Here is a 21,133-nt window from a genome sequence, read left to right as displayed (position 1 = left end):
CTTACCTCTCTTCTCTCCCTTACATTAAGACACTTCCAAACATATTAAACTTGTTTCCGTGCTTTCTTTCACCTTGGTATCTTTTGCTTGTTTTCACTGTCCGGGACTCTTTTTTTTCTCCTGGCTAAGTTATACTCACTTTTTATATCCTGACTTAAATTCCGCTTTCTTAGAAGAACAGACATAGTACCTGCTTAGTACTCTGCCTTCACCAGTTCTCATTCCTACATCTGGAATATAATATAAAGAGCACAGGATTTGGACTGGAGTGGAAAGGCCAAGGTTTGACTCCTAATCTTTGCTGTGCAATTTTGTGGAAATAACCCCTTCAAGCCCTAGTTCATCTCTAAAATGGGATAATGATACTTTTTTGCAAGCCTATTGAAAGAATTCATTGGCATATATAGAAGGATTCTGTAAGCACTAACGCACCATGCTCATTTAAATTGCTGTTACTATTAGTGCTGCTGCTCCTGCCATGCCTCTCTTCTTCTTCTTACCGCCCACCACCCCCATCCCTATCAGTCTTTCTGCAGTGTCTTAAATAGGACTTGAGTTTTGTTTTTGTTTCTGTTTTTTTGTTTAAATATTTTATTTATATATTTTCAAAAGAGAAAGAGCATGAACGTGCATAAGCTGGGGGAGAGGCAGAGGGAGAGAGAGAAGCAGGCTCCCCAATGAGCAGGGAGCAGATATGGGGCTTGATCCCAGGACCCTGGAACCAAGACCTGCACCCAAGGCAGATGCTAAACTGACTGAGCCACCCAGGTGCCCCTGTTTGTTTGTTTTTTTTTTCAGGGGACGAAGACTTTACCAAAGAGATAACAGATCTATTTTCCCAGCTGCATGTCTCCTCCAAACCCGAGAAACTTGCCAGGGTAAGTTATTACTTGGTGATTTTCTTTCTTTCTTTCTTTCTTTTTTTTTTTTTCTTGTGTTGATTTAGTAGATAAAGAATATAAGATTTTAACTTCGTGGCAAGGGTGTCAACAAACTGGGGGTATATTCTGAGTTCCATATCTTCTACCTGCCTTCTGCTATGACAGGTTAGCATGCAGATCTCACATCTGCCCTGCCTGCCCCACACTTCTGCCACCCTCACCTGTTTTCATTTGGAATGCTGCTTATCTGAAAGCTCTTATTAGGCCACAGGGTTGGCAGCCTTTATGAGACCAGTGGGCTTGCCTCAATTGAGGTCTTCCTCTTCTCAGGGCTCTGAGTGATTCAAAGATGATGGAATGTGGCCCCAGTCCTTATGGACTGGATGGAGGTTATCATTTCCCGCAGCACAGTGACCCTTTAGCTTGTGCAAATGAGAGTCCCTTGGCCTAAGCCTTGGTCTTTGATGGTGGTGTCTGAGCTATCCTCACACATTTGGAACATGGAAGGGCTTTAGTCAAAGTCAGTAGGGAGGGTCTGTTTTCAGAGCAATACTCACCTCGCATATATGCCAGTGCCAGCTCATGGGACACTATCCACTGGGTCTTGAGCTGCTTGCTGCCTCTTCACCATCCTCTCCCAGTCTCTGGAACCATCTCTGGACCAGTTAATGGCAGGCATACATTGCTGCCTGGCCAGGATAGCCATTATAGTCACTTGCATACCACAGGGCAAGGAATGTGATGCTTGATTTGCTAGCCCACTTTGTCATGCCCAGTGAAAATGCTACATTCCCCAGGAAAATTTTCAGGCAGCTCATCTTCCTTGTCTCACCTGTAGCACTTGACCTCAGCACTTCTAGCTTGTATCATGGTAGTGTTTTTTGAGTTGGAAATAATATCAAATTTAGAGAAAAGTTGCACAAATAAAGCAAATAAAATACAATATCTTTTATGCAGATACACCCTTTGTTAACAGTTAACTCCATACATTTAATCATTTGTGTTTGAGCATTTGTTCTCTCATTACATGTCCTATCCCTTCCCCCCCCTTTCCCCTTCTTCCCTTTCTCCCCTGTACAGCACCACACACGTACACATGCACGCATGCATGTTGTTATTATTGGGACTGTAATTGTAAACGTGATAGCCCTTTATTCATAAATATTTTAATATGTACCTACTAAGAATACAGATATTTCCTTATGTCACCACAGTAGTTCTCACTTGCTCTAAACTTAACATTGACACCATATTTTTTTTTTTTAACAGATTTATTAGAGAGAGAGCAAGAGCGTGAGCAGGGGAAGGACCAGAGGGAAAGGGAGAAGCAGACTCCCCACTGAGTAGGGAGCCTGACTCAGGGCTCGATCCCAGGACCCAGAGATCATGACCTGAACCGTAGACAGAGGCTTAATGGACTGAGCCACCCAGGCATCCCTGATACCATATTTTTATTTAATCTCTTGTCCACTTGTCCACATTCTGATTTTGGCAGTTGGCCCCAAAATGTCCTTTGAATCAAATTTATTCCTCTAACATTGGAGCTAGTACATAATCATGAATTGTGTTTAGTTGTCAAGTACTTTTATTCTCTTTTAATATGGAGTAGTTCCTCATCTTTCCTTGTCTTTTATGATGAGAAATAACAAACTCCTTTCCCCCTATATAAATATAGAGTATTCCTCATTTGGGGTTTGTCTTGTGTTTTCTCATGACTAAAGTCAGGTTATGCCTTCCCAAGCAAGACACTTCATAAGTGACATCGTATCCTTCCCAGGCTATCACACCTACAGCACATGATGTCCATCTTCCCCTTATTGTGATGTGTTGCCTGATTTCTCACTGTATTCTTACAAATTTTCCCCTGTGGTACTAATAAACTTTCTGTGGGAGACATTTTAAGACCAACAAATATCCTGATTCTTCAATTTCCCTCTTAGATTTGGCATCTATGCATGGTTCTTGCTGCATCAGTGTTTACTGTGATGATGTATTCTAACCCCAGCATTTGCTCCACACTTATCAGTGAGCTTTGGCATTCTACTATAGTTATGAGCTCTCCCTTCTCCTGTTTCTTTATTTATTATCTGTTATTTAATATGATCTCACAGGTTTCTGTTTTTTTCCTTTGGTTTGTGATTCATTACTGTTTTAGTTAGTTTGATATTCAGATTGTCCTTCAAATGGACTCCTGTGTGACATGCACTTATCATTGTTTGGAATATTTCCTTATTTTCTGTCATAACAAGATACCCTGGACTCACTTTGTACCTTCCATATGCCTTCCCTGGAATCAGCCATTTCTTCAAGGAGCCATAGTTCCTTTTTAATAGTCCAGGCTAAGATGTGGGTAGTGGATGTGCTCTTCTTCACTGCTATGGTGTCTTTGCTTCTAGGCCTTGTGGGCAGAGCTAGGAAATGTACTCAGGTACACACACCCCTGTATTTGTACATGCACATACATACATATGTTAGAGATCATGAGTTCATCCTGACAACTCCCAATTTCAGTCCATCCCAGCAGGGTTCTTCCTGCCTTGCCTTTCCTCATGACACGTTTGTGTCTCTCTTCTTTCACAGAAAGAACCCCATCTCCCAACTTTAGCGCATGTCCTTATTTCCTCAGTTCCATAATGCATCTGAAATAGTTTCATTGCTTTGCCCATTCTACTATAAAAACAACCTACGGAAGGAATATATGATTTATTTGCTATCTCCGTGTTAATTTAATTTTTGAATATATAGAGTATTATCATGTTTCTGAAAGTCAAAACTGTATAATTCCCATCCATTCCATTTGCCCTTCCCCTTTTAGATATTAAACTTTCTTGCTTTTTGGCATGTCCTTCTTGTGTTTCTTTTTTTAGATAAGTAGATGTATTTTAAAGATAAGCAGATATATTTTCTTTTTATACAACAGTTTAACATGCTTTGTACTTTAGCATTTTGCTTTATTCTCTTAACCTTATGCATATGTATTTTTATAAATGTGTCATAAGTTGTTTTTATTTGTTTTTTTAAATGTGTATACCTTACCTCCCATCCTAAATCCTTTTTTTTTTTTTTAAAGATTTTATTTATTTATTTGACAGGTAGAGATCACAAGTAGGCAGAGAGGCAGGCAGAGAAAGAGAGGAGGAAGCAGGCTCCCTGCTGAGCAGAGAGCCCGATGCGGGGCTCCATCCCAGGACCCTGGGATCATGACCTGAGCTGAAGGCAGAGGCTTTAACCCACTGAGCCACCCAGGCGCCCCCCCTTTTTTTTTTTTTTAAAGACTTACTTATTTGAGGGATAGAGAGAAAGAATATGACCTGAGCTGAAATCAAGAGTCGAATGCTTAACTGACTGAGCTACCTGGGTACCCCACCTTCCATCCTAAATCTTAAATTTCTTCAAGGCTAGATCTTTGCTTTATTGGTCCTTAAAATCCCAAATGTACTATTTCTTACTTTGTGGTGTTGAGTAAGTTGTTTATCCTCTTTATAAGAAAGGGATGATATAGAGTTCTTGTGAAGAATTAATGTGTTAGTTAATACACACAAAACTTTTATGGAGTCCCTGACTCATTGTAAATGCTCACCATTAATTGTCCTATGTATGGAAGCTAGCCTCATGTATTATACATTCAATTATTTGATAAATACACATATGTCAAGTAACTTTATTTTGCTAGGTGCTAGGGAAATACTAATTAAAAAAACATAATTTGTGTACTCAAGGAGATCATAATAAGTTATTTTAAAAAAGCAAGTAACCCCTTAGCTGTTTGGTACTACTAGTCATTCTCTGGAAGCAGTCTTCACATTGTTTACATTTTGGGTGTCGAGTCATAAGAGGTAGAATAGTTAAAGATCAGGGCCTGATTTTCCCCAAGGGTTTATATGGGATACTGTGTCATAAAGGGGAAAAGCAATGAAGCAGGAGTCTGAGAACACAGTTCTGATTCTTATTCTGATACTTGTGATGTGGGCAAATTCCATTTCTTTTCCTTTTTTTTTTTTAATTTTTAAAATTTATTTATTTATTTATTTGACAGAGAGATCACAGTAGACGGAGAGGCAGGCAGAGAGAAGGGAGAAGCAGGCCCCCTGCCAAGCAGAGAGCCCGATGTGGGGCTCGATCCCAGGACCCTGAGATCATGACCTGAGCTTAAGGCAGAGGCTTAACCCACTGAGCCACCCAGGCCCCCCAGATCCCATTTCTTTTCTAAGCCTCGTTTTTTTTTTCCAACTGATAAAAAAACAAGTTGGTTGTAGAAACTAAGCTCCAAGGTGTCTTTTTTTTTTTTTTTAAGATTTTATTTATTTATTTAACAAACAGAGATCACAAATAGGCAGAGAGGTAGGCAGAGAGAGAGAGAAGGAAACAGGTTCCCTGGCGAGCAGAGAGCCCAATGTGGGGCTCGATCCCAAGACCCTGGGATCATGACCTGAGCTGAAGGCAGAGGCATTAACCCACTGAGCCACCCAGGCGCTCCTCCAAGGTGCCTTTTAATTCTAAGTCTCCAGGCCTCTCCAGTGGGAAGGTCTAGACTGAATTCTGGGTGTGAGGCCTGGGTAGTATTGCATATTTTCAAAAGGTATGATAAATTACCTTGATTTGGCACAGTAGTTCATAATGACTTCAAGAGCATTCATTCTGAGTATGTGCTGTGCCTACTTAAACATCTCCTTCAAGTGTACTACATTTATGATACCAGTTTTCTTCTTTTGTGTGGCCTTATCTTCATTTTTCTTTCTTCTTTTAATCTGACACAAATCAATCCCTGGTTTTTCTCTCATTTTATCTCTTCAAAGGAATTGCAGAGTATTTCACATACTATTTAGACTGTTAGTCATCTGTTAGGATTCTTTCCAGCCTCATCTCTCACTGTTCCTCTTTTCTCAAAATCTCACCACTCCAACCTCATCTTCTACCATGCTTCTCCCATATTGGTCTTCCTTCTGTTCCTTCAGTACACCCACCTGATTTTCCTCTGCTTATAGCTCTCATTGTCTAAATATTTGCATGGCTGACTCCTTTTAGACTTCAGATTTTGGCTCAAATTTCACTCCTCGAGACCCTCCTGACCACCCAAGCCAAGTCTGCCTTCTCTTCCAGTCCATCTTTCCATCTCTCCGTTTTATTTTCTTTGCTAATTTGTTCATTTGTTAATTGTCTTTCTGCACTAGAGTAGAGAAGAACAGGACCATGGTTTCTATTAGTTGCCACTGTACTCCCAGCACCTAGAACAGTGTGTTGTAAATATTTATAATGGATGAACTAATTAATAAAGGCCCCATCTGCGCTGGTCTTACTAGTTGCTTCACAGTTTTTGAGTTTTCTTGTTTCCAATCTTTTATATAGTTATTATTTTTTTTAATTTGAGAGGTTAATGCAGAGGTTAATGCAAGTTAATGCAAGTTCTGATCTGAACTTATAGATCAGAGCCAGATTGTTCTTGAGGGGTTTTATGGGAGTTCCTGTGTCATAGGAGAAAGAACCTTTCAATGAATATCTGGGTACATGGGTTCTGCTCTAGGTCATTCATGATTTAGCGTTGGGTGTAGCCCCATCTGTTGATTTTAAAGGCTCAACCTCAGTGCTGTATGTTTAATAAAACCTGTGATTTTCATTTCTCAGCTGGAATGACTCTTACAGTCTTCTTTGGATTCCTAATTGCCTAGTTAAAGCTCTGAGTGCGTTCTGTCTGTATAAAGTTCCTCAAGTGGATGCCTTCATTTAATGACAATAAATCTTTTCTTAGAATCTAGGACACTCTCAGTTGCAAATGACAAACTGTAGTCAGACTGGCTTAAGAAAAAAGGGGCATTCATTGGCTCAAGAAACTAGAAAATCAAGGGGCAAGACTGACTTCAGGCATGGCTCTCTACCCAGGAACTCTACATCAGTCCTCACACCAATCTCTTGACTCTGCTTTCTTCTGTTTTGGCTTTATTCTTAGAGAATCTTTTCCACATCCTGGTAGGATAACCACTGGTAACTTCAGGCTGACTTTTTTCCAACAGAAGGGGGGCTTCTCTTCCCCAGTAATTTTATCAGATGTCCTGAAACTGATGCTCATTGACCTCGGTTAGGGTCACTTTTCCATCCCTGGATGGGTGTATGAACAGGGGGTTAATATTCTTGGTAACTAAACCTGAATTATTTGCCAACCCTTAGAGCCAGAGGGTGGGAGCAACCCTACCCAAATCACATGAGCTGAGAAAAATCTGGAACCTCCTACCAAAAGAAAGGAGATATGAATGCTGGCTAGGTAAAAACAGTAGGTATCCTCAGTAGTGTGCAGGCACTGGGTGTGTAAATTTAATTCACAGTTTGTAACCATCCTATAGCAATGTTGTTTATGTAGGAGATATGCACATTTAATTTCAGTGTCTTTTGGTAAGTACTAAGTTGAAGGGGTGTTCAGGGGACTGTGGACATAGAACAGGGTTGTTTAGGTGCCCAGTCTCCTGGAAGGTTTTTGAAAGTTTCCTGGAAAGAACAATGTCTGGTTGGAGGACTGAAAGAAAACTAAGAGCTGCCTTTATTTAGAGAAAAGAAAAGGGTGAGGAAGGGCATTCTAATCTGAGGGAATAGCATGAACAAAGAATGGGCACATTATAGGTCATTATTATCAGATCTTAAAAATGGAAAGTGGTCAGAGATGAAGCTGGAGAAGTAGGTAGGGTCTAGGTCATGGGTACTTCTTTAGTCATGCGTAAGAACATGATCTGGTTGATGGGGAGCCATTGAAGGGAAGAGGAATAATCAGCCTATAACATATCCTAATATATATGTCCAGCAAACAGTTGGAATATGTCATTTCATAAGAGGTCAGTGCTGGAAATAAGGATTTAGGAGTTTGCAACAGGTAGGGAATACTTAAAATTATAGAATCAGGATGGGTTGAGGGAAAAGGAATAGGGTGAGACAAGTAGAGGGCTAGGCTAGAACTCCAGGTGATGCTGTGTTTAAGGGGCTGAAAAAGAAGGATCAGTACATACAAGAACCTAAGGAGGAATGCTTGTAAGGGTGGGGGCAGAACTGGAAGATGGTGGTATTAGAAAAGTCAAAGAAAACTGGAAACAACTCAAGACCCATCATCAGGAGAATGGCAAATTATGGTATATGTATAAAATGAACTACCACACAACAAGAAGAATCAGCAATTGATACTTGGAATAACAAGGATAAGCCTAACAGACAGTATGTTAGGTATAAGAAGCCAAACACAAATTAGAAAGGATTTAAGATCTCATTTGTATGCATTTTAAAGACAGGTAAAATTAATTTACAGTGAGACAGAAGAACCATTACCTTTGGGCAAGGGGAACAGTGACTCGGTTTGAGCAGTATTTTTTTTTTAAGATTTTATTTATTTATTTGACACAGAGAGAGAGATCACAAGTAGGCAGAGAGGCAGGCAGAGAGAAGGGGAAGCAGACTCCCCGCAAAGCATAGAGCCCACCATGGGGCTCAATCACAGGACCCTGAGATCATGACTTGAGCTGAAGGCAGAGGCTTGACCCACTGAGTCACCCAGGTGCCCCTGGTTTAAGCAGTATTGACTTGGAAGGGGCATGAGGGGACCTTCTAAATGGGTGATGGGAATATTCCAGATCTTGATCTAGGTTGCAGTTACAAAGGCATATACACATGTGAACATTTCTTGAATTGTGCTCTGAAGATTTGTGCACTTTGTGTAAGTTATACCTCAGTTTTCAAGAAGGCCAAAGGACTAGAGAATTTCAAGAAGGAATGAGTGGACCATAGTGTTAGGTGGTGTCAAGAGAAGTACTAAGGTAAGTAGATAGGTGTATGATAAATGTATGTTTGGGTGAGAACAATAGTGCTGACTTACATGATGCTAACATATTTCTGGTAGGTGCACAATGTATATAGTTACCTTCCGGTGAGCTGAATTGGATTGTTGATGGGCAGTAATCTTTTTCTTATTTAGGCAAGAAATACTGCCTATGAATGGATCAATACATCTCTGGCCAAGCCATTAGAAGAAAAGGAAGAAGGAGAGAAACAGTTGGAAACAGAAAAAACTGACCAAATCAATAAAAATTCAATAGAGGTACCAAAGCAACTAAACCTTTTTTCTTTTTTAATGGTGTGGAGATGTTGGTATCACGATCAGGGACATAGGCACCTTCTGTTTTGTTGTATCACTACTCATCATTTCGACCTTGTAATCCAAGATTGTAGCAGTCTTGTTCCAGACTGTAGAATGAAAGAAGGAGTGAAGAAAAAGAGACTAAGGGTTTGTGTGTGTTGTATGTATCATGAGGAAAGTTCCCAGAAGCTGCTATAAGCCCCTTTTTATCTAAATCTTTTGGCCAAAACTTAGTCACGTGGTCACATCTGACTTCAGGGGAGCTTCTGTTTTTGTAGTTATGAGCCCAGCTTGTAAAATGACATCCCTGCCCTGGTAGAAGAGGAGGTTTACTGAAGAGCAGCTATTGGTCTCTGCTGCTTTCAAGATACCGAATCCTCCAGTATGAGAGAAGCAAGCTGACAGCATTTCCTCTGGGCTAAAAACAAAACAAAATAAAAGCCAATGCCTTGTTTTGTTTTTCTGTTCAGGATATTCATGCATTTGCAATCCGGAGCCTAGCAGAACTGACTGCCTGCTCAATTGAACTGTTTCACAAAACAGCAGCTCTGGTTCTGCATGGCCAGAAGCAGGAAGTGACTGCCATAGAAAGGAGCAGAGCTCTTTCCCAGTAAGTATAAAGGGTATTCCTTAAGGGGTGCAAATTGATCAGAGTTTTCTCAGCTTCCTTCCAAAGTTTTAAGAAACTTTACTCTCGACAAGATACTATTCTCAGGTTAGAGATTTGTTCATTTTGGGTTTTAGTTATTAAGTAGCCGAAGGGGTTATTTCTTTTCATTGACCCATAGGTCTACATTATAAATGTTTTTATTAACTGGTTGTTTTAGTAATTATTTTTTATTGTTGATAATCTGAAACTAGTTCTCAGATACTGGTTTTAATAAAAATAAAATTTTACATAAATAAAAACAGTAGTTCTTTTTAAATTTTTTTTAAGATTTTATTTATTTATTTGATAGAGGGGGAGAGAGCTAGTGCATAAACAGGGGGAGCGTGAGGCAGAGGGAGAGGGAGAAGCAGGCTCCGTGCTTAATAGAGAGCCTGATATGGGGCATGATCCCAGGACCCTGGGATCATGACCTGAGCCAAAGGCAGAGGCTTAACAGACCAAGCCACCCAGATGCCCCAAAACAGAGAATAGTTCTAAGAACCTGAATTCTTAATAATGGTTATATTCATTATTGAGAGCTAATTATGTGCTAGGCACCATGCTAAGGGACTTAGGTGTATCATTTCTAATTTTTACAGTAATTCTAAAGGTAAATGATTAGTCCCGCTTTAAAGAAAATAAGGAAACACTCTCAAGAAAAATGAAATAATCTGCCCAGTTTCTGCTGACAGGGATTTAATCCCAGGCTAGGCTAAGTCCCTAAGCCCCCTTTCCCACCATATTGCTGATTTTGAATAAAAATTTTAAAAATAATAGAAAATAGATAGTCACAAGAGAAAAAAATACATCTGCTGCTTTCTAAATAAATCTAATTAAATAATGAGAATTTTCATTGGAAAAAAATTTGTGAGAATGTTTAGTGTGTTAGGATTGGGAGGGACCCTTGATGTTTTCCAGACCTATACTTCACTGTTCTCTGACATCCCACAACAGAGGGCCGGTTTTGTCTTCAACATACTTAGGATGAGGGACTCGACTTCATGGTGTCCTGTTCTTTGGAAAAGTGGCTATTTCTACTTGTCCACCTATATATCTGTGTTTATATGTACACACACATATATATGTGTACAGTAGGTATATTTGTGTATAAACACACACACATATGTATAGGCTCCCCATTAATCATCAAATAAGTTAGAATCCATGGAGGGGCGCCTGGGTGGCTCTGCATTCGGCTCAGGTCATGATCTCAGGATCCTGGGATTGAGCCTCCAGTGGAGCTCTCTGCTCAGCGGGGAGCCTGCTTCCTCCCTCTCTCTCTGCCTGCCTCTCTGCCTACTTGTGATCTCTGACTGTCAAATAAATAAATAAAATCTTAAAAAAAAAGAAAAGAAAAGAAAAGAATCCATGGAAACTGGGCCTTTGCTTGTTTACTGATAAATTGTCAAAGCTTAGTTGGTATATAGAAGACTTCCAGTAAATATTTCTTGAATGAATGCATGCATATTTATTTTAACTACATTTGTGAATGGAATGTAAGATCTTTTAAGTACTGTCTTATCTCCTTAAAATGTATTTTCATTATTTCCTTTCACTTAACTTGAAAATCTAGTACTTTCTAGAGGATTATGAAGAAAAAATGATTTTCCAAGGACTGAGACTCCTCTTCTGTAGCATGAATGCCTGTTCACATGGGTCCCCAGATACACTAGGTAGCTGATGAAGGCATATTTACTGTCTTTTAAAAAAGCTTGCTTCTTTGACATTTACTACCAGGGGTGATTTGTTTTCTTATAGTTGTTAAATATGCTTATTTAAAAAAAAGAGAGAGAAAGAAAAACAAAAAGAGGAGCCTTCCTGACTTTGCTCACTTCTTTCCTAGGATGACAGTTGTGTTGTGTAAAGAGTTGTCTTCTCTGTCCAAGGAGTTTACTACCTGCCTAACAACTGCTGGGGTAAGAATATTATTGCCTTTTATTGGGCTAATGTCTGTTCTGTGGGCTTTTTAAAAACAGCTCTATTAATATAAAATTTTCGTACCATAAAATGTTCCCATTTCAAGTGTACCATTCAGTGGTTATTATTATATCTACAGAGTTGTGCAACCATGACCATAATCTAATTTTAGATGGTTTTCATCATCCCATAGAAAACCTTATACCATTAGCAGTTGCTCCCATTCCCTTCCCCTCCACACTTTACTGGTGCTAAACATCACTAATCTGCTTTCCATCTATAGACTTGTCTGTTCTGGACATTTTATATATATGGTATCATACAACATGTGGTATTTTGTGGCTGATTTCTTTCAGTTACCCTAACGTTTTTAAGGTTCATCCACATTGTAGCATGTATCAGTACTTACTTTAATAACCAAATAATCTTTTTGAACATATACCACATTTTTCTGTTCATCAATTCATAGACATTTAGATTGTTTCCATTTTTCAGCTATATGAGTAATGTTGCTACAGACATGCATGTGTGCTTTCCTTTCTCTTGGATAGGTAGGAGTGGGATTGCTGGGTCATGTGGGTGGTATGGGCCATTGAATAACTGCCAAACTGTTCTACAAAGTGGCTGTACCATTTTACATTCTTGCAAGCAATGTATGAAAGTTCCAATTTCTCCACATCCTCGTCAACACTTGCTGTTGTCCATTGTTTTTTGTTTTTGTTTTATTTTGTTTTTAAATTTTAGCCATCCTAGTAGGTATCAAGTGGTATCTCATTGCAGCTTTTATTTGCATTTCCCTAATCGCTAATGATGTTGAACTTCTTTTCATGTACTTGTTGGCCATTTGTATGTCTTCTTTAGAGAATGTCTTTTCTAGTTTTGCCTACTTTCAAATTTGTTTTTTTTAAAGTTATTTTATAAATTGGGTTATTTATTTCATTATTTATATTTCTGTCATTTATTATTTTAATTATTTGTCTTTTTATTACTTACCATTGTTGAGTTGTAAAAATGCTTTATATATTCTGGGCATAGGTTTGTTATCAGATACATGATATACATGTATTTTCTCCCAGGCCATGGGTTTTTTTGTTTTGTTTTGTTTTTTTCTTTCTTGGTAGTGTCTTTGCACAAAAGTTTTTAATATATGTCTAGTTTGTCATTGTTCTCTTTTATCACTGTTCAGTACTTTGGGTATATTGTATCTAAAGAATCTTTGCCTAACCAACATCATGAAGATTTACTCCTGTGTTTTCTTCTAAGAGTTTTATTGTAGCTCTTACTTGTACATCTATAATCCATTTTGAGTTAATTTTTTTATGTAGGGTACGAGGTGGGGGTGCACTTTCATTCTTTTGCGTGTGGATTTCTAGTCATCTCAGCACTATTTGGTGAAAAGCATTTCCATATTGAATTGTCTTGGCCCTTTTGTCAAAAGCAATTAATCATAGATATACAGGTTTATTTCTGGGCTCTCATTTTTGTTTTACTGGTTTTATGCCAGTACCATTTTGTCTTGATTACTGTAGCTTTGTGGTAAGTTTTGAAATCAAGATTGTAAATCTTCCAGCTTTTTCAAGATCTTTTTTCAAGATCTTTTATTTTTGGGGGGCCCATGCATTTTCATGTGAATTTTAGGATCACCTTGTCTTTGTTTAGCTGATCCTTGCGACTTATTTTTTTTTCTCCTTTTATGAAATTTGCAGTGTATTTTGTGCTACTCTTTGATTCCTGTACTGGAAATGTAGACCTTGATAAAATAAAAACCTCAACGTTTGGCTCTAGGTTTTTGGTGTTTTGTTTTTTTTTTTTAAGATTGTATTTATTTATTTGATACAGAGAGAGAGATCTCAAGGAGGCAGAGCAGCAGGCAGAGGGCGGGAGTGGGGGGGAAGCAGGCTTCCCACTGAGCAGAGAGACCAATGTGGGGCTCGATGCAGCACTCGATCCCAGGACCCTAAGATCATGACCTGAGCTGAAGGCAGTGGCTTAACCCACTGAGCAACCCAGGTGCCCCCGTTTGGCTCTAGTTTTAAGGAGCGGTCCCTTACTTAGACTATTACGATCCTTATACTTTGCAGTTGCCAACCAGGAGTAGAGTTGTAATTAAAACAACTAACTTTTTTTCTTTCTTCTAAAGGAATTGTAAAAATTTACTGAAGGTGTGTAAACTATAGAACATGATCAGAAATCAGTAACCACAAATTAGGATAAAATCAGGGCATTTTAAATGAGCAGATAAAAATCATTTTGTGGTAAAACCAGATTCATAGATACAAAGAACAGATTGGTTGTTGCCAGCAGTAGAGGAGTAAAGGGTGGCCTAAATAGGTGACGGGGATTAAAAGGTCTAAACTTGCAGTTATAAAAAAAGGTATGGGGTATAATGTACAGCATAGTATAGTTAATAATTCTGTATTGCATATTCAAAAGTTGCTCAGAGAATAGGTCTTGAAACTTCTCATCACAAGAAAAATATTTTGTAGCTATGTATGGTGACACATGTTAACTAGACTTATTGTGGTGATCATTTTACGGTTTTGGGCCCCCCAAAAATAAAAGATCTTGAAAAAAGATCTTGAAAAAGCTGGAAGATTTACAATCTTGATTTCAAAACTTACGTAGATACCAAATCTTGTACACCTGAAACTAATATGGTGTTGTACATCAGTTATACCTCAATTTTTAAAAAATCACTTTGTGATGAATATGTAAGTGTCAGTGTGGCAGCAGATTCTGGGCCTTCCAACTCATTTAAGAACGTAGTCCAAATTAATTTTTCTTTATGATTTTAGATTATTCCTGTAAGGGATAGTCCTGGGATATCTCTTTTCCCCTTAATATTGTCTTTAAAAGAGCTTCTGGGATTCTTGAAGTTAATCTTCTGAGGCCAAATCTTTTCATGTTTCATAAAGATACTTTAAACCTGCAAGTGAGCTATAAAGTGCTAACACATAATAAGTTTCCATGATGTATTTCCATGTTTTTCAAATAGCCCATCTTAAAAACCATTGAGTATTTTGAGCACATGCTCCATATCTGCATATTCTGTTATAAAATTGTTCTAATGTTTCTGATCATATGTATCATTTCTACCTCCTCTTCCAAAATGAAGATACTTTTTAAAGTCAATTAAAAAACTACAAAGGAATACACCATCAATTGGACAGCACAGGAAGACAAAAAGAAAGAAATTTAAAGCACTTTTGGAGATGATGTTTTGCTCTTTCTCAGTCCAGAATTCTTCTGTGCTTAAATTATGTATGCGTGTTTGTGTGTGTGTGTGTGTGTGTGTGTATGTGTTTCCAAGTGGAATCACACTCTGCCTTCTGGTGCTTACTTAACAGTGTGTCTTCTGTCCTAGGTCAAAGAAAAGGCAGACATCCTTAATCCCCTCATCACTGCAGTATTTCTAGAGGTCAGTAGTTAATTTTAAGTCTAACTTTTAGGGTATTATGTATTATTAATGAGCTCTTTTTCAGTCTTTATTTTTTGACTTTTTTTTTTTAATCAGATTGGTAATTTGGCCATACTGATGCAGTTATGACCAAAATGGTGTGTAGTTGATGCAAATTCCCTGTTGATTATTACAAAGCATAATGATGAAGCTGCTGCGTGAAGTGCAAACTGGCAGTAGGCTGTCGGTAGTCAGTCCTGCCCACTGGCTGCTGGTGGATGATCCTTAGTCATGAAACACCTTCTAGAGACCAGGGGTAAACCTGAAGGGCTGAAAATTACAAACAGGCAAACGCTGCTTCTGAAAGGAGTAAAGTTTATACAGGGAAGACTTTTTACAAAACAAGACAAAACATTCCTTGCTAAGAAATTTGCTTTGTTTTGTCAAAGGTGCTTGTGTTTACAGAATCCTCATCAGTCCATTAGATCTAAGGAAGGGGGTGGGTTAAGTCCTTGGGAAAGGGGGATGTAAGAGGATCACATGATGGATTATATTGCCTTCTTTTTTTTTTTTTTTTTAAGATTTTTATTTATTTATTTGATAGACAGAGATCACAAGTAGGCAGAGAGGCAGGCAGAGAGAGAGGGGGAAGCAGGCTCCCCGCTGAGCAGAGAGCCCGATGTGGGGCTCAATCCCAGGACCCTGAGATCATGACCTGAGCTGAAGGCAGAGGCTTAACCCACTGAGCCACCCACGCGCCCCATTATATTGCCTTCTTGTGCGACCCTTTCTGTATTCCAAATTTTAAAAACTCTGTCTTATCAGTTGTGCAAACAATTTAGATGTTTGATATTCCGTTTAAAATATATTTATGTAAGTCAGGGGAGATAATTGGTTAGGTTTTAAGTAGGAATTGAAAAAAGTTTTTTAACTATTGGACTATTACTTCTTTAGTTTTAAATTCTTTTAAAATTATCACCAAGGAATTGCTTTTAATTCCTTAATTGCACAGTTTCCCTTGAATATCAGGATAATTATTCTGATAATTAACACTTAGTGTTTTTGAAAATTTGTGATTTAGTAGGTGGCAGAGTAGTAGTATAGGTGAGAAGTTTGCAAACCAGGAGTCTAGTCCTGTCCTGGGCCTCCCCTGATTTGACCCTGGACCACGCATTTACCTTCTTGACAATCTCATTATCTTTATATGCAATATAAGAGATCTAACCAGATGATCTCTGAGACCTCTTTTGGTTGGAAAATTTGGCAGCAAATGTCACATTAAAGTTTAAATAGGAGTACGTGCTATTGATAAATACAAAAACGGTAAAACACTTAATAGGTTTTCCTTATTGCTGTTTCGATTTGGTTGTTCCTGATTACATATCTGAAACACTCTTGTCCTTTTAATTGTACATTTTTATCTTAATGTAATGAACGCACTATTATTCTCCTGGAAGATTAGAACTTGTTAGATATTAATGAAGTCTGGAAAACTCTGAGCATGGAAATTTCATGATGCTTCTCATAAATATGTCTGTTACACCACATAGAAATTTATCTATACTTATCATCTGAAAGCAGTTTTCCTTGTTCGTATTTGTAGTCTCTGTCTTGTATTCACTAATTTTATTGAGTCCATGGAAGAAGAGCTGTCATAGTAGACTGAAAATCCTGTTCGTGTAAGAGTCATAGCCTTCTAAAGTCCTTTGAGTAATTGACTAAAAGGTTGTGACAGAACCTACCCATTTAGTAGAGGAATAAATAAGCTTCAAATGCCAAATTCAAGCAGGATGTCAAAGAACAGCTACCATTTCCGATGGACAAGTTGGACAAAAATGCTGATATTCTTTTTTGGTACTGTCATATCTTTTTTTTTTAACCTTTTTTTTTTATTATGTTACGTTAGTCACCATACAGTACATCATTAGTTTCTGATATAGTGTTCCATGATTCATGTTTGCATATAACACTCAGTGCTGCATGCAGTACTTGCCCTCCTTAATGGCCCAGTGATGGGTACTTCATATCTTAAGAGCTAGATCGTTCTTTCCTCTCTAACTAACTTGAGTTTATGCTTTTGTTTCCCAGGTTACAGATTCAGTTAGATTGTACAAACTAATCTGGTTTTTTGTTGTCTTTTTAGTATATTTTCTCTTTTAAGTGACTGTGATATTTTCTTTTTTTCAATCTTGACAGGCCTCAAACAGTGCTTCCTATATTCAAGACGCCTTTCAGCTGCTCTTACCTGTACTGGAGATCTCTCTCATTGAGAACAAAACTGAATTACCAGAGGAATGAGCTGCAGGCCCAGGGTCTTTGTCAGAACATTGAAGAACAGAGAAGATTCAACCCAAAACTTGTGACAGCCAAGAAATGTCACTTTCTTTTGGGTACCCCTGAAGAATTGAAGGAGAAAGGATTATTTTAGTGTATAAAATTTAGGCAGGAGAGCAGGTTTAAAGGAGGTTTGTTGCCTTCACTGCTTGGCTAAAATATTCAGGTCTTCATACTGCCCTTCCAAGTTGTTAGAATTACTAAATTATTTGAGAAGAAACTTTTATGGGAAGTTCAAGAATAATAGCTCTAGGTAAAGGTTAATGGGGTACTCGGGCAAAAATATTGGTCTTTCTTGGACATGATGCAAAACACTAACAGTTATGTTATGGTTCTGTGTGATTTAGCAGCCCACTGATAGAATTGTTTGTGAAGCAAGAGAGAAACAACTTAATTTAGTATTCTAGAATTCCTGTGCTTGATCTCTTGATGCCATTACCTTTCTCCTTTCTGTAATAAAATATGTGGCTTTAGGAAAACAGTATATAGAAATTGTAATGATTACCTAAATTCTTTGGACTTGGTTAGAAAGTACTCTTCATGTACTCTTTAATTCTAGTAGTTGTTATGGCATGGAGGAGAAACATCTGAAGTATACGCGAAGCCACATGAATTAACTATGGCAAAGTGCCCTTTGGCTTCAAATTGTTCTCCTGTACTAAGGTGACAAGCTTCAAGTTGTAGTTGAACCCACTCAGCTGGGTTCCAGACAAACAAGTGTAACTTAAAGAACCATTTCATGTTTGTGGGTATTCTGAGTCTCTCCAGGGTGTCTTTCATGCATACCTTATGTGCAGGGTAAATTCTGTAACAGCCAGCTCCAAAGGAGTATTGAAGCTCTTTTAGTAATGGGGTTTTTGTTATTTGAATATTGTTGAAGGGGATTATAGAGTCCCATAGAAATCATTTGGAACAGGATTTAACCTGTAAGACACAATATGTTTCTCCTTATTCTTTTTTGTTTTGGTTTAATGTATTTCTTAGCATGTTTATAAATATAACTTTTATCCTTTAAATCTTAAGCCTTCCTTTGCTCTCTTCAACAATGTAAGAGGCCACTAAGGTGTTATCTTCCTAAAAGTTATTTGGTATCCACTCTATCCACTCTTTTTAAAAAATTCTCCCAACTTTATGGTTGGAGGTAAATATTGTGAGCTCTATTGCTCATCTTCTAAAATCTTTAAATAAAATGTAATAATTATGTTAATTGATCTTTTACTTACTTACTTTACTTACTTTTCCAAATATAAGCCCCAGTATTTTTTTAGACCACAGAAATAGCAAAACAAGTCTCTAACATTGACTGATCTCAACACTATTTCTATGTAATTGCCTTCTTTGGGGGAAGGGAGCAGTTTGTAAGCAAGAAGGAAATAAATAGATTTGGGCTAAAAAGATACTCCATTAGCACTAAAATGTTACTCTGCTTATATTCTGTTCTATATGATCCAAAAACTTTTGGAACAGTTCTTTTTAAGATAAATCTCACCCTTCCCAAAGTAATTAATTCTGAAATTTCAGAAAAAAACAGTTGCCTGTGGTTACTAAAGCTGGTGTCCCCAGTCCTGATTTGTTGCCTCAAGCCCAGATTCTGTGTCTGAATCTGGTTTCGAAGCTGCTCACACCACTGACCACCTGTTCAGATGCTTGTACAGTTGTGGCTTGCAGTTTTTACTTTTCAATCTAGAAACATAGCTAAGGTTTTTCTTTCAAGGAGAGGGATATCGATATGGGGACAGACCAGTGACTCTTCTTATGCATCTATCCAGATACACACCTGAATATGACCAGTTTTAGGTTAGATCATGCAAAAGGCAGATGTGAATCACTGCCTCTTTTTTCTTACTTATCCCTCTGGTCAGCTTCCCCCACCCACCCAAATGTCCTTTTAAGGATTTAGGAGACCATCAGTGAAACGATGAAAGGACCAATTAATTCTGAATAACAATTGCCTACCTTTAACCTGAATATAATCAAAAAGAATGAAAGTTCCTTGATTGAGTAGAGAGAAGAACATAACGATTCTTTGGCAGGCAAAAAGGTAAATTCAGGGGATGCTTTGAAACTTACTGGATTATGGCAAGGAGTTTTGGATGGTGCATGCTTCATTCTGTTTGGGGTGGATACAAGATGTAGTTTCCTGATGATACCTCGGCTTTTGGTGCTATTTCTTTTAAATTTTCTCTTGTCTTTTACTGCTATGTCCTAATGTGTGCTACAAAACCCCCGTTTTGCAATTCACTTAACACCTTATTGGTAAAATGTTATTACTGGGGTAAGATGCTTTTCTTCCTACTATTGGGATCTATTGGGAACTTTAAAGGCTGTGATTAAAAGAGTCTTCATTAATTTGGTGTAAAAGAAATAGAAACATCTACAAACTAATTCTTGTTTTTTCTTTTTATAATGCCTTGCAGGTGTGTTAAGGACAAGCTATATTTACCTTACTTGCTTTTGATAGTTTTTTTTTTAAGGCATAGACGCCTAAATTGACAGGTTTATGAAACGTGAATCTACAGTCCATGTGGCTGGCTGTTGGGTCCCCCAAAATTGGGTACCCCAATAATGGGTCCGTGATTAAAGGAGCGAGACTGATACAAAATAAAGGTCAAGTAAAGCTTTATTTCGCGCCAAGCATCAGGAATCATACCGACCGTCAAACAGACGGGTCGGGGCCTCCCTGCTTTCCAGACTGACTTTTATAGAGCAAAGGCCATGTGGTTGGGCCTGGCCACACACAGGTGGCCAATAAGATTGTAACACACCCAGGAAACTCCACAGTGATGCTAGGCGACCAACTGAATTACAATTTACCCTAATAGACATCTGAACCAGCCTATTTAGGATTGGTGCCAAAAGGCTCCCAAAGGGCGGGGCCCATACTCCTTGGTAGCTAGGAGACAGTACGTGCCCCCTACTGATTGAATACCTCCACCTGGCCTGACCCACCCTTGTACTTGGACTTTGTTACCTGGGACTGGTTTCCCCAGACTTGCTTTTAAATAAGGTCAATTTAAGTTTTAGAACAAAATGGCAGGTCAACTGGGGTGGGGCTGCTCTGGCTGAATAGGCCCCTACACTGGCATTCATAGGAATCTGAAATGAGTGTGATGCACGAATGTGGATTTTCTAGGCCTATAATTAGGAAACAAGGCCTTGTCAGTCCTACCCCGAATGAGGACCTTCTCTTTCTTACTTGTTTTTATCTAAAGACCTACTTAAAGGAGAGGTGTTTATAAGTAGCTGTTGATGTCATCATTTGAGAAATAGACCTCTTTTTTTCTAGGTGTATTCTGAGTTTTAAAGGTGGGAATATTCTTCCAGTTGGAAAAACCCAGATTAAAACTGTACTAACAGGGGTCCCTCAACAAGCATGATATTTCACAAATGGCAGAGATTGAAATCTTTTACTCCTTACCAATATAATGTGATGTTCATTTTCATATAAGACTTAAAATGAAGCATTTGAGAAATGAGGAAGTTCTAAAAATAACAAACCTTAATTAATGTGTCATCAAGGTCTCTGGCTGATATACGAGGAGAATTCTGAAACCTCGCCCAACAGTATCACTTTCCAGCTGCACCCTGATATTCCACAAGCACCATGCACTCATTTCCCCGTTTCACTTGCAGGCCATGTTACGACATCCGTGCTTGTGATTACATCATGTGGCCAAACCCCAAAGTTCCTTCATGTCTGACATCAGTTCCCCATCAACTTTTTTTTTTTTCACAATGCAACAGAAAGTGATTTTATTGCTGTGAATAAAATACAACAAAGCTTAGCAGAAGCCCAATCAACTCTTTAGGAAATTTTTTATAAACAATTGAAATATTCTCTGAACTCA

The 21,133-nt window shown here is 38.3% G+C and overlaps 1 protein-coding gene across 6 annotated transcripts in view; it reads left to right on the top strand.

The window, feature by feature from the left end:
• FAM114A2 (family with sequence similarity 114 member A2) overlaps positions 1-18,492 on the top strand; it is a 33,327-nt gene extending 14,835 nt beyond the window's left edge. For all 6 annotated transcript variants that reach the window (XM_004737764.3, XM_004737762.3, XM_004737765.3 and 3 more), the window contains exons 9-14: positions 799-878; positions 8,827-8,949; positions 9,459-9,598; positions 11,481-11,553; positions 14,919-14,972; positions 17,148-18,492. In XM_004737764.3, coding sequence (XP_004737821.1) covers positions 799-878; positions 8,827-8,949; positions 9,459-9,598; positions 11,481-11,553; positions 14,919-14,972; positions 17,148-17,249 — 572 coding nt within the window. In that variant the 3' untranslated portion in view covers positions 17,250-18,492. The remainder of the gene's footprint in view (positions 1-798; positions 879-8,826; positions 8,950-9,458; positions 9,599-11,480; positions 11,554-14,918; positions 14,973-17,147) is intronic.
• The last annotated feature ends 2,641 nt before the right edge of the window (positions 18,493-21,133 follow it).

Source organism: Mustela putorius, unplaced genomic scaffold, assembly GCF_011764305.1.
Source record: "Mustela putorius furo isolate JIRA1106 unplaced genomic scaffold, ASM1176430v1.1 tig00000407_pilon_pilon_pilon, whole genome shotgun sequence".
Classification (NCBI taxonomy): Eukaryota; Metazoa; Chordata; class Mammalia; order Carnivora; family Mustelidae; genus Mustela; species Mustela putorius.
The sequence above is the reverse complement of the archived record's forward strand: the minus strand, read 5'-3'. Positions and strand labels throughout refer to the sequence as shown.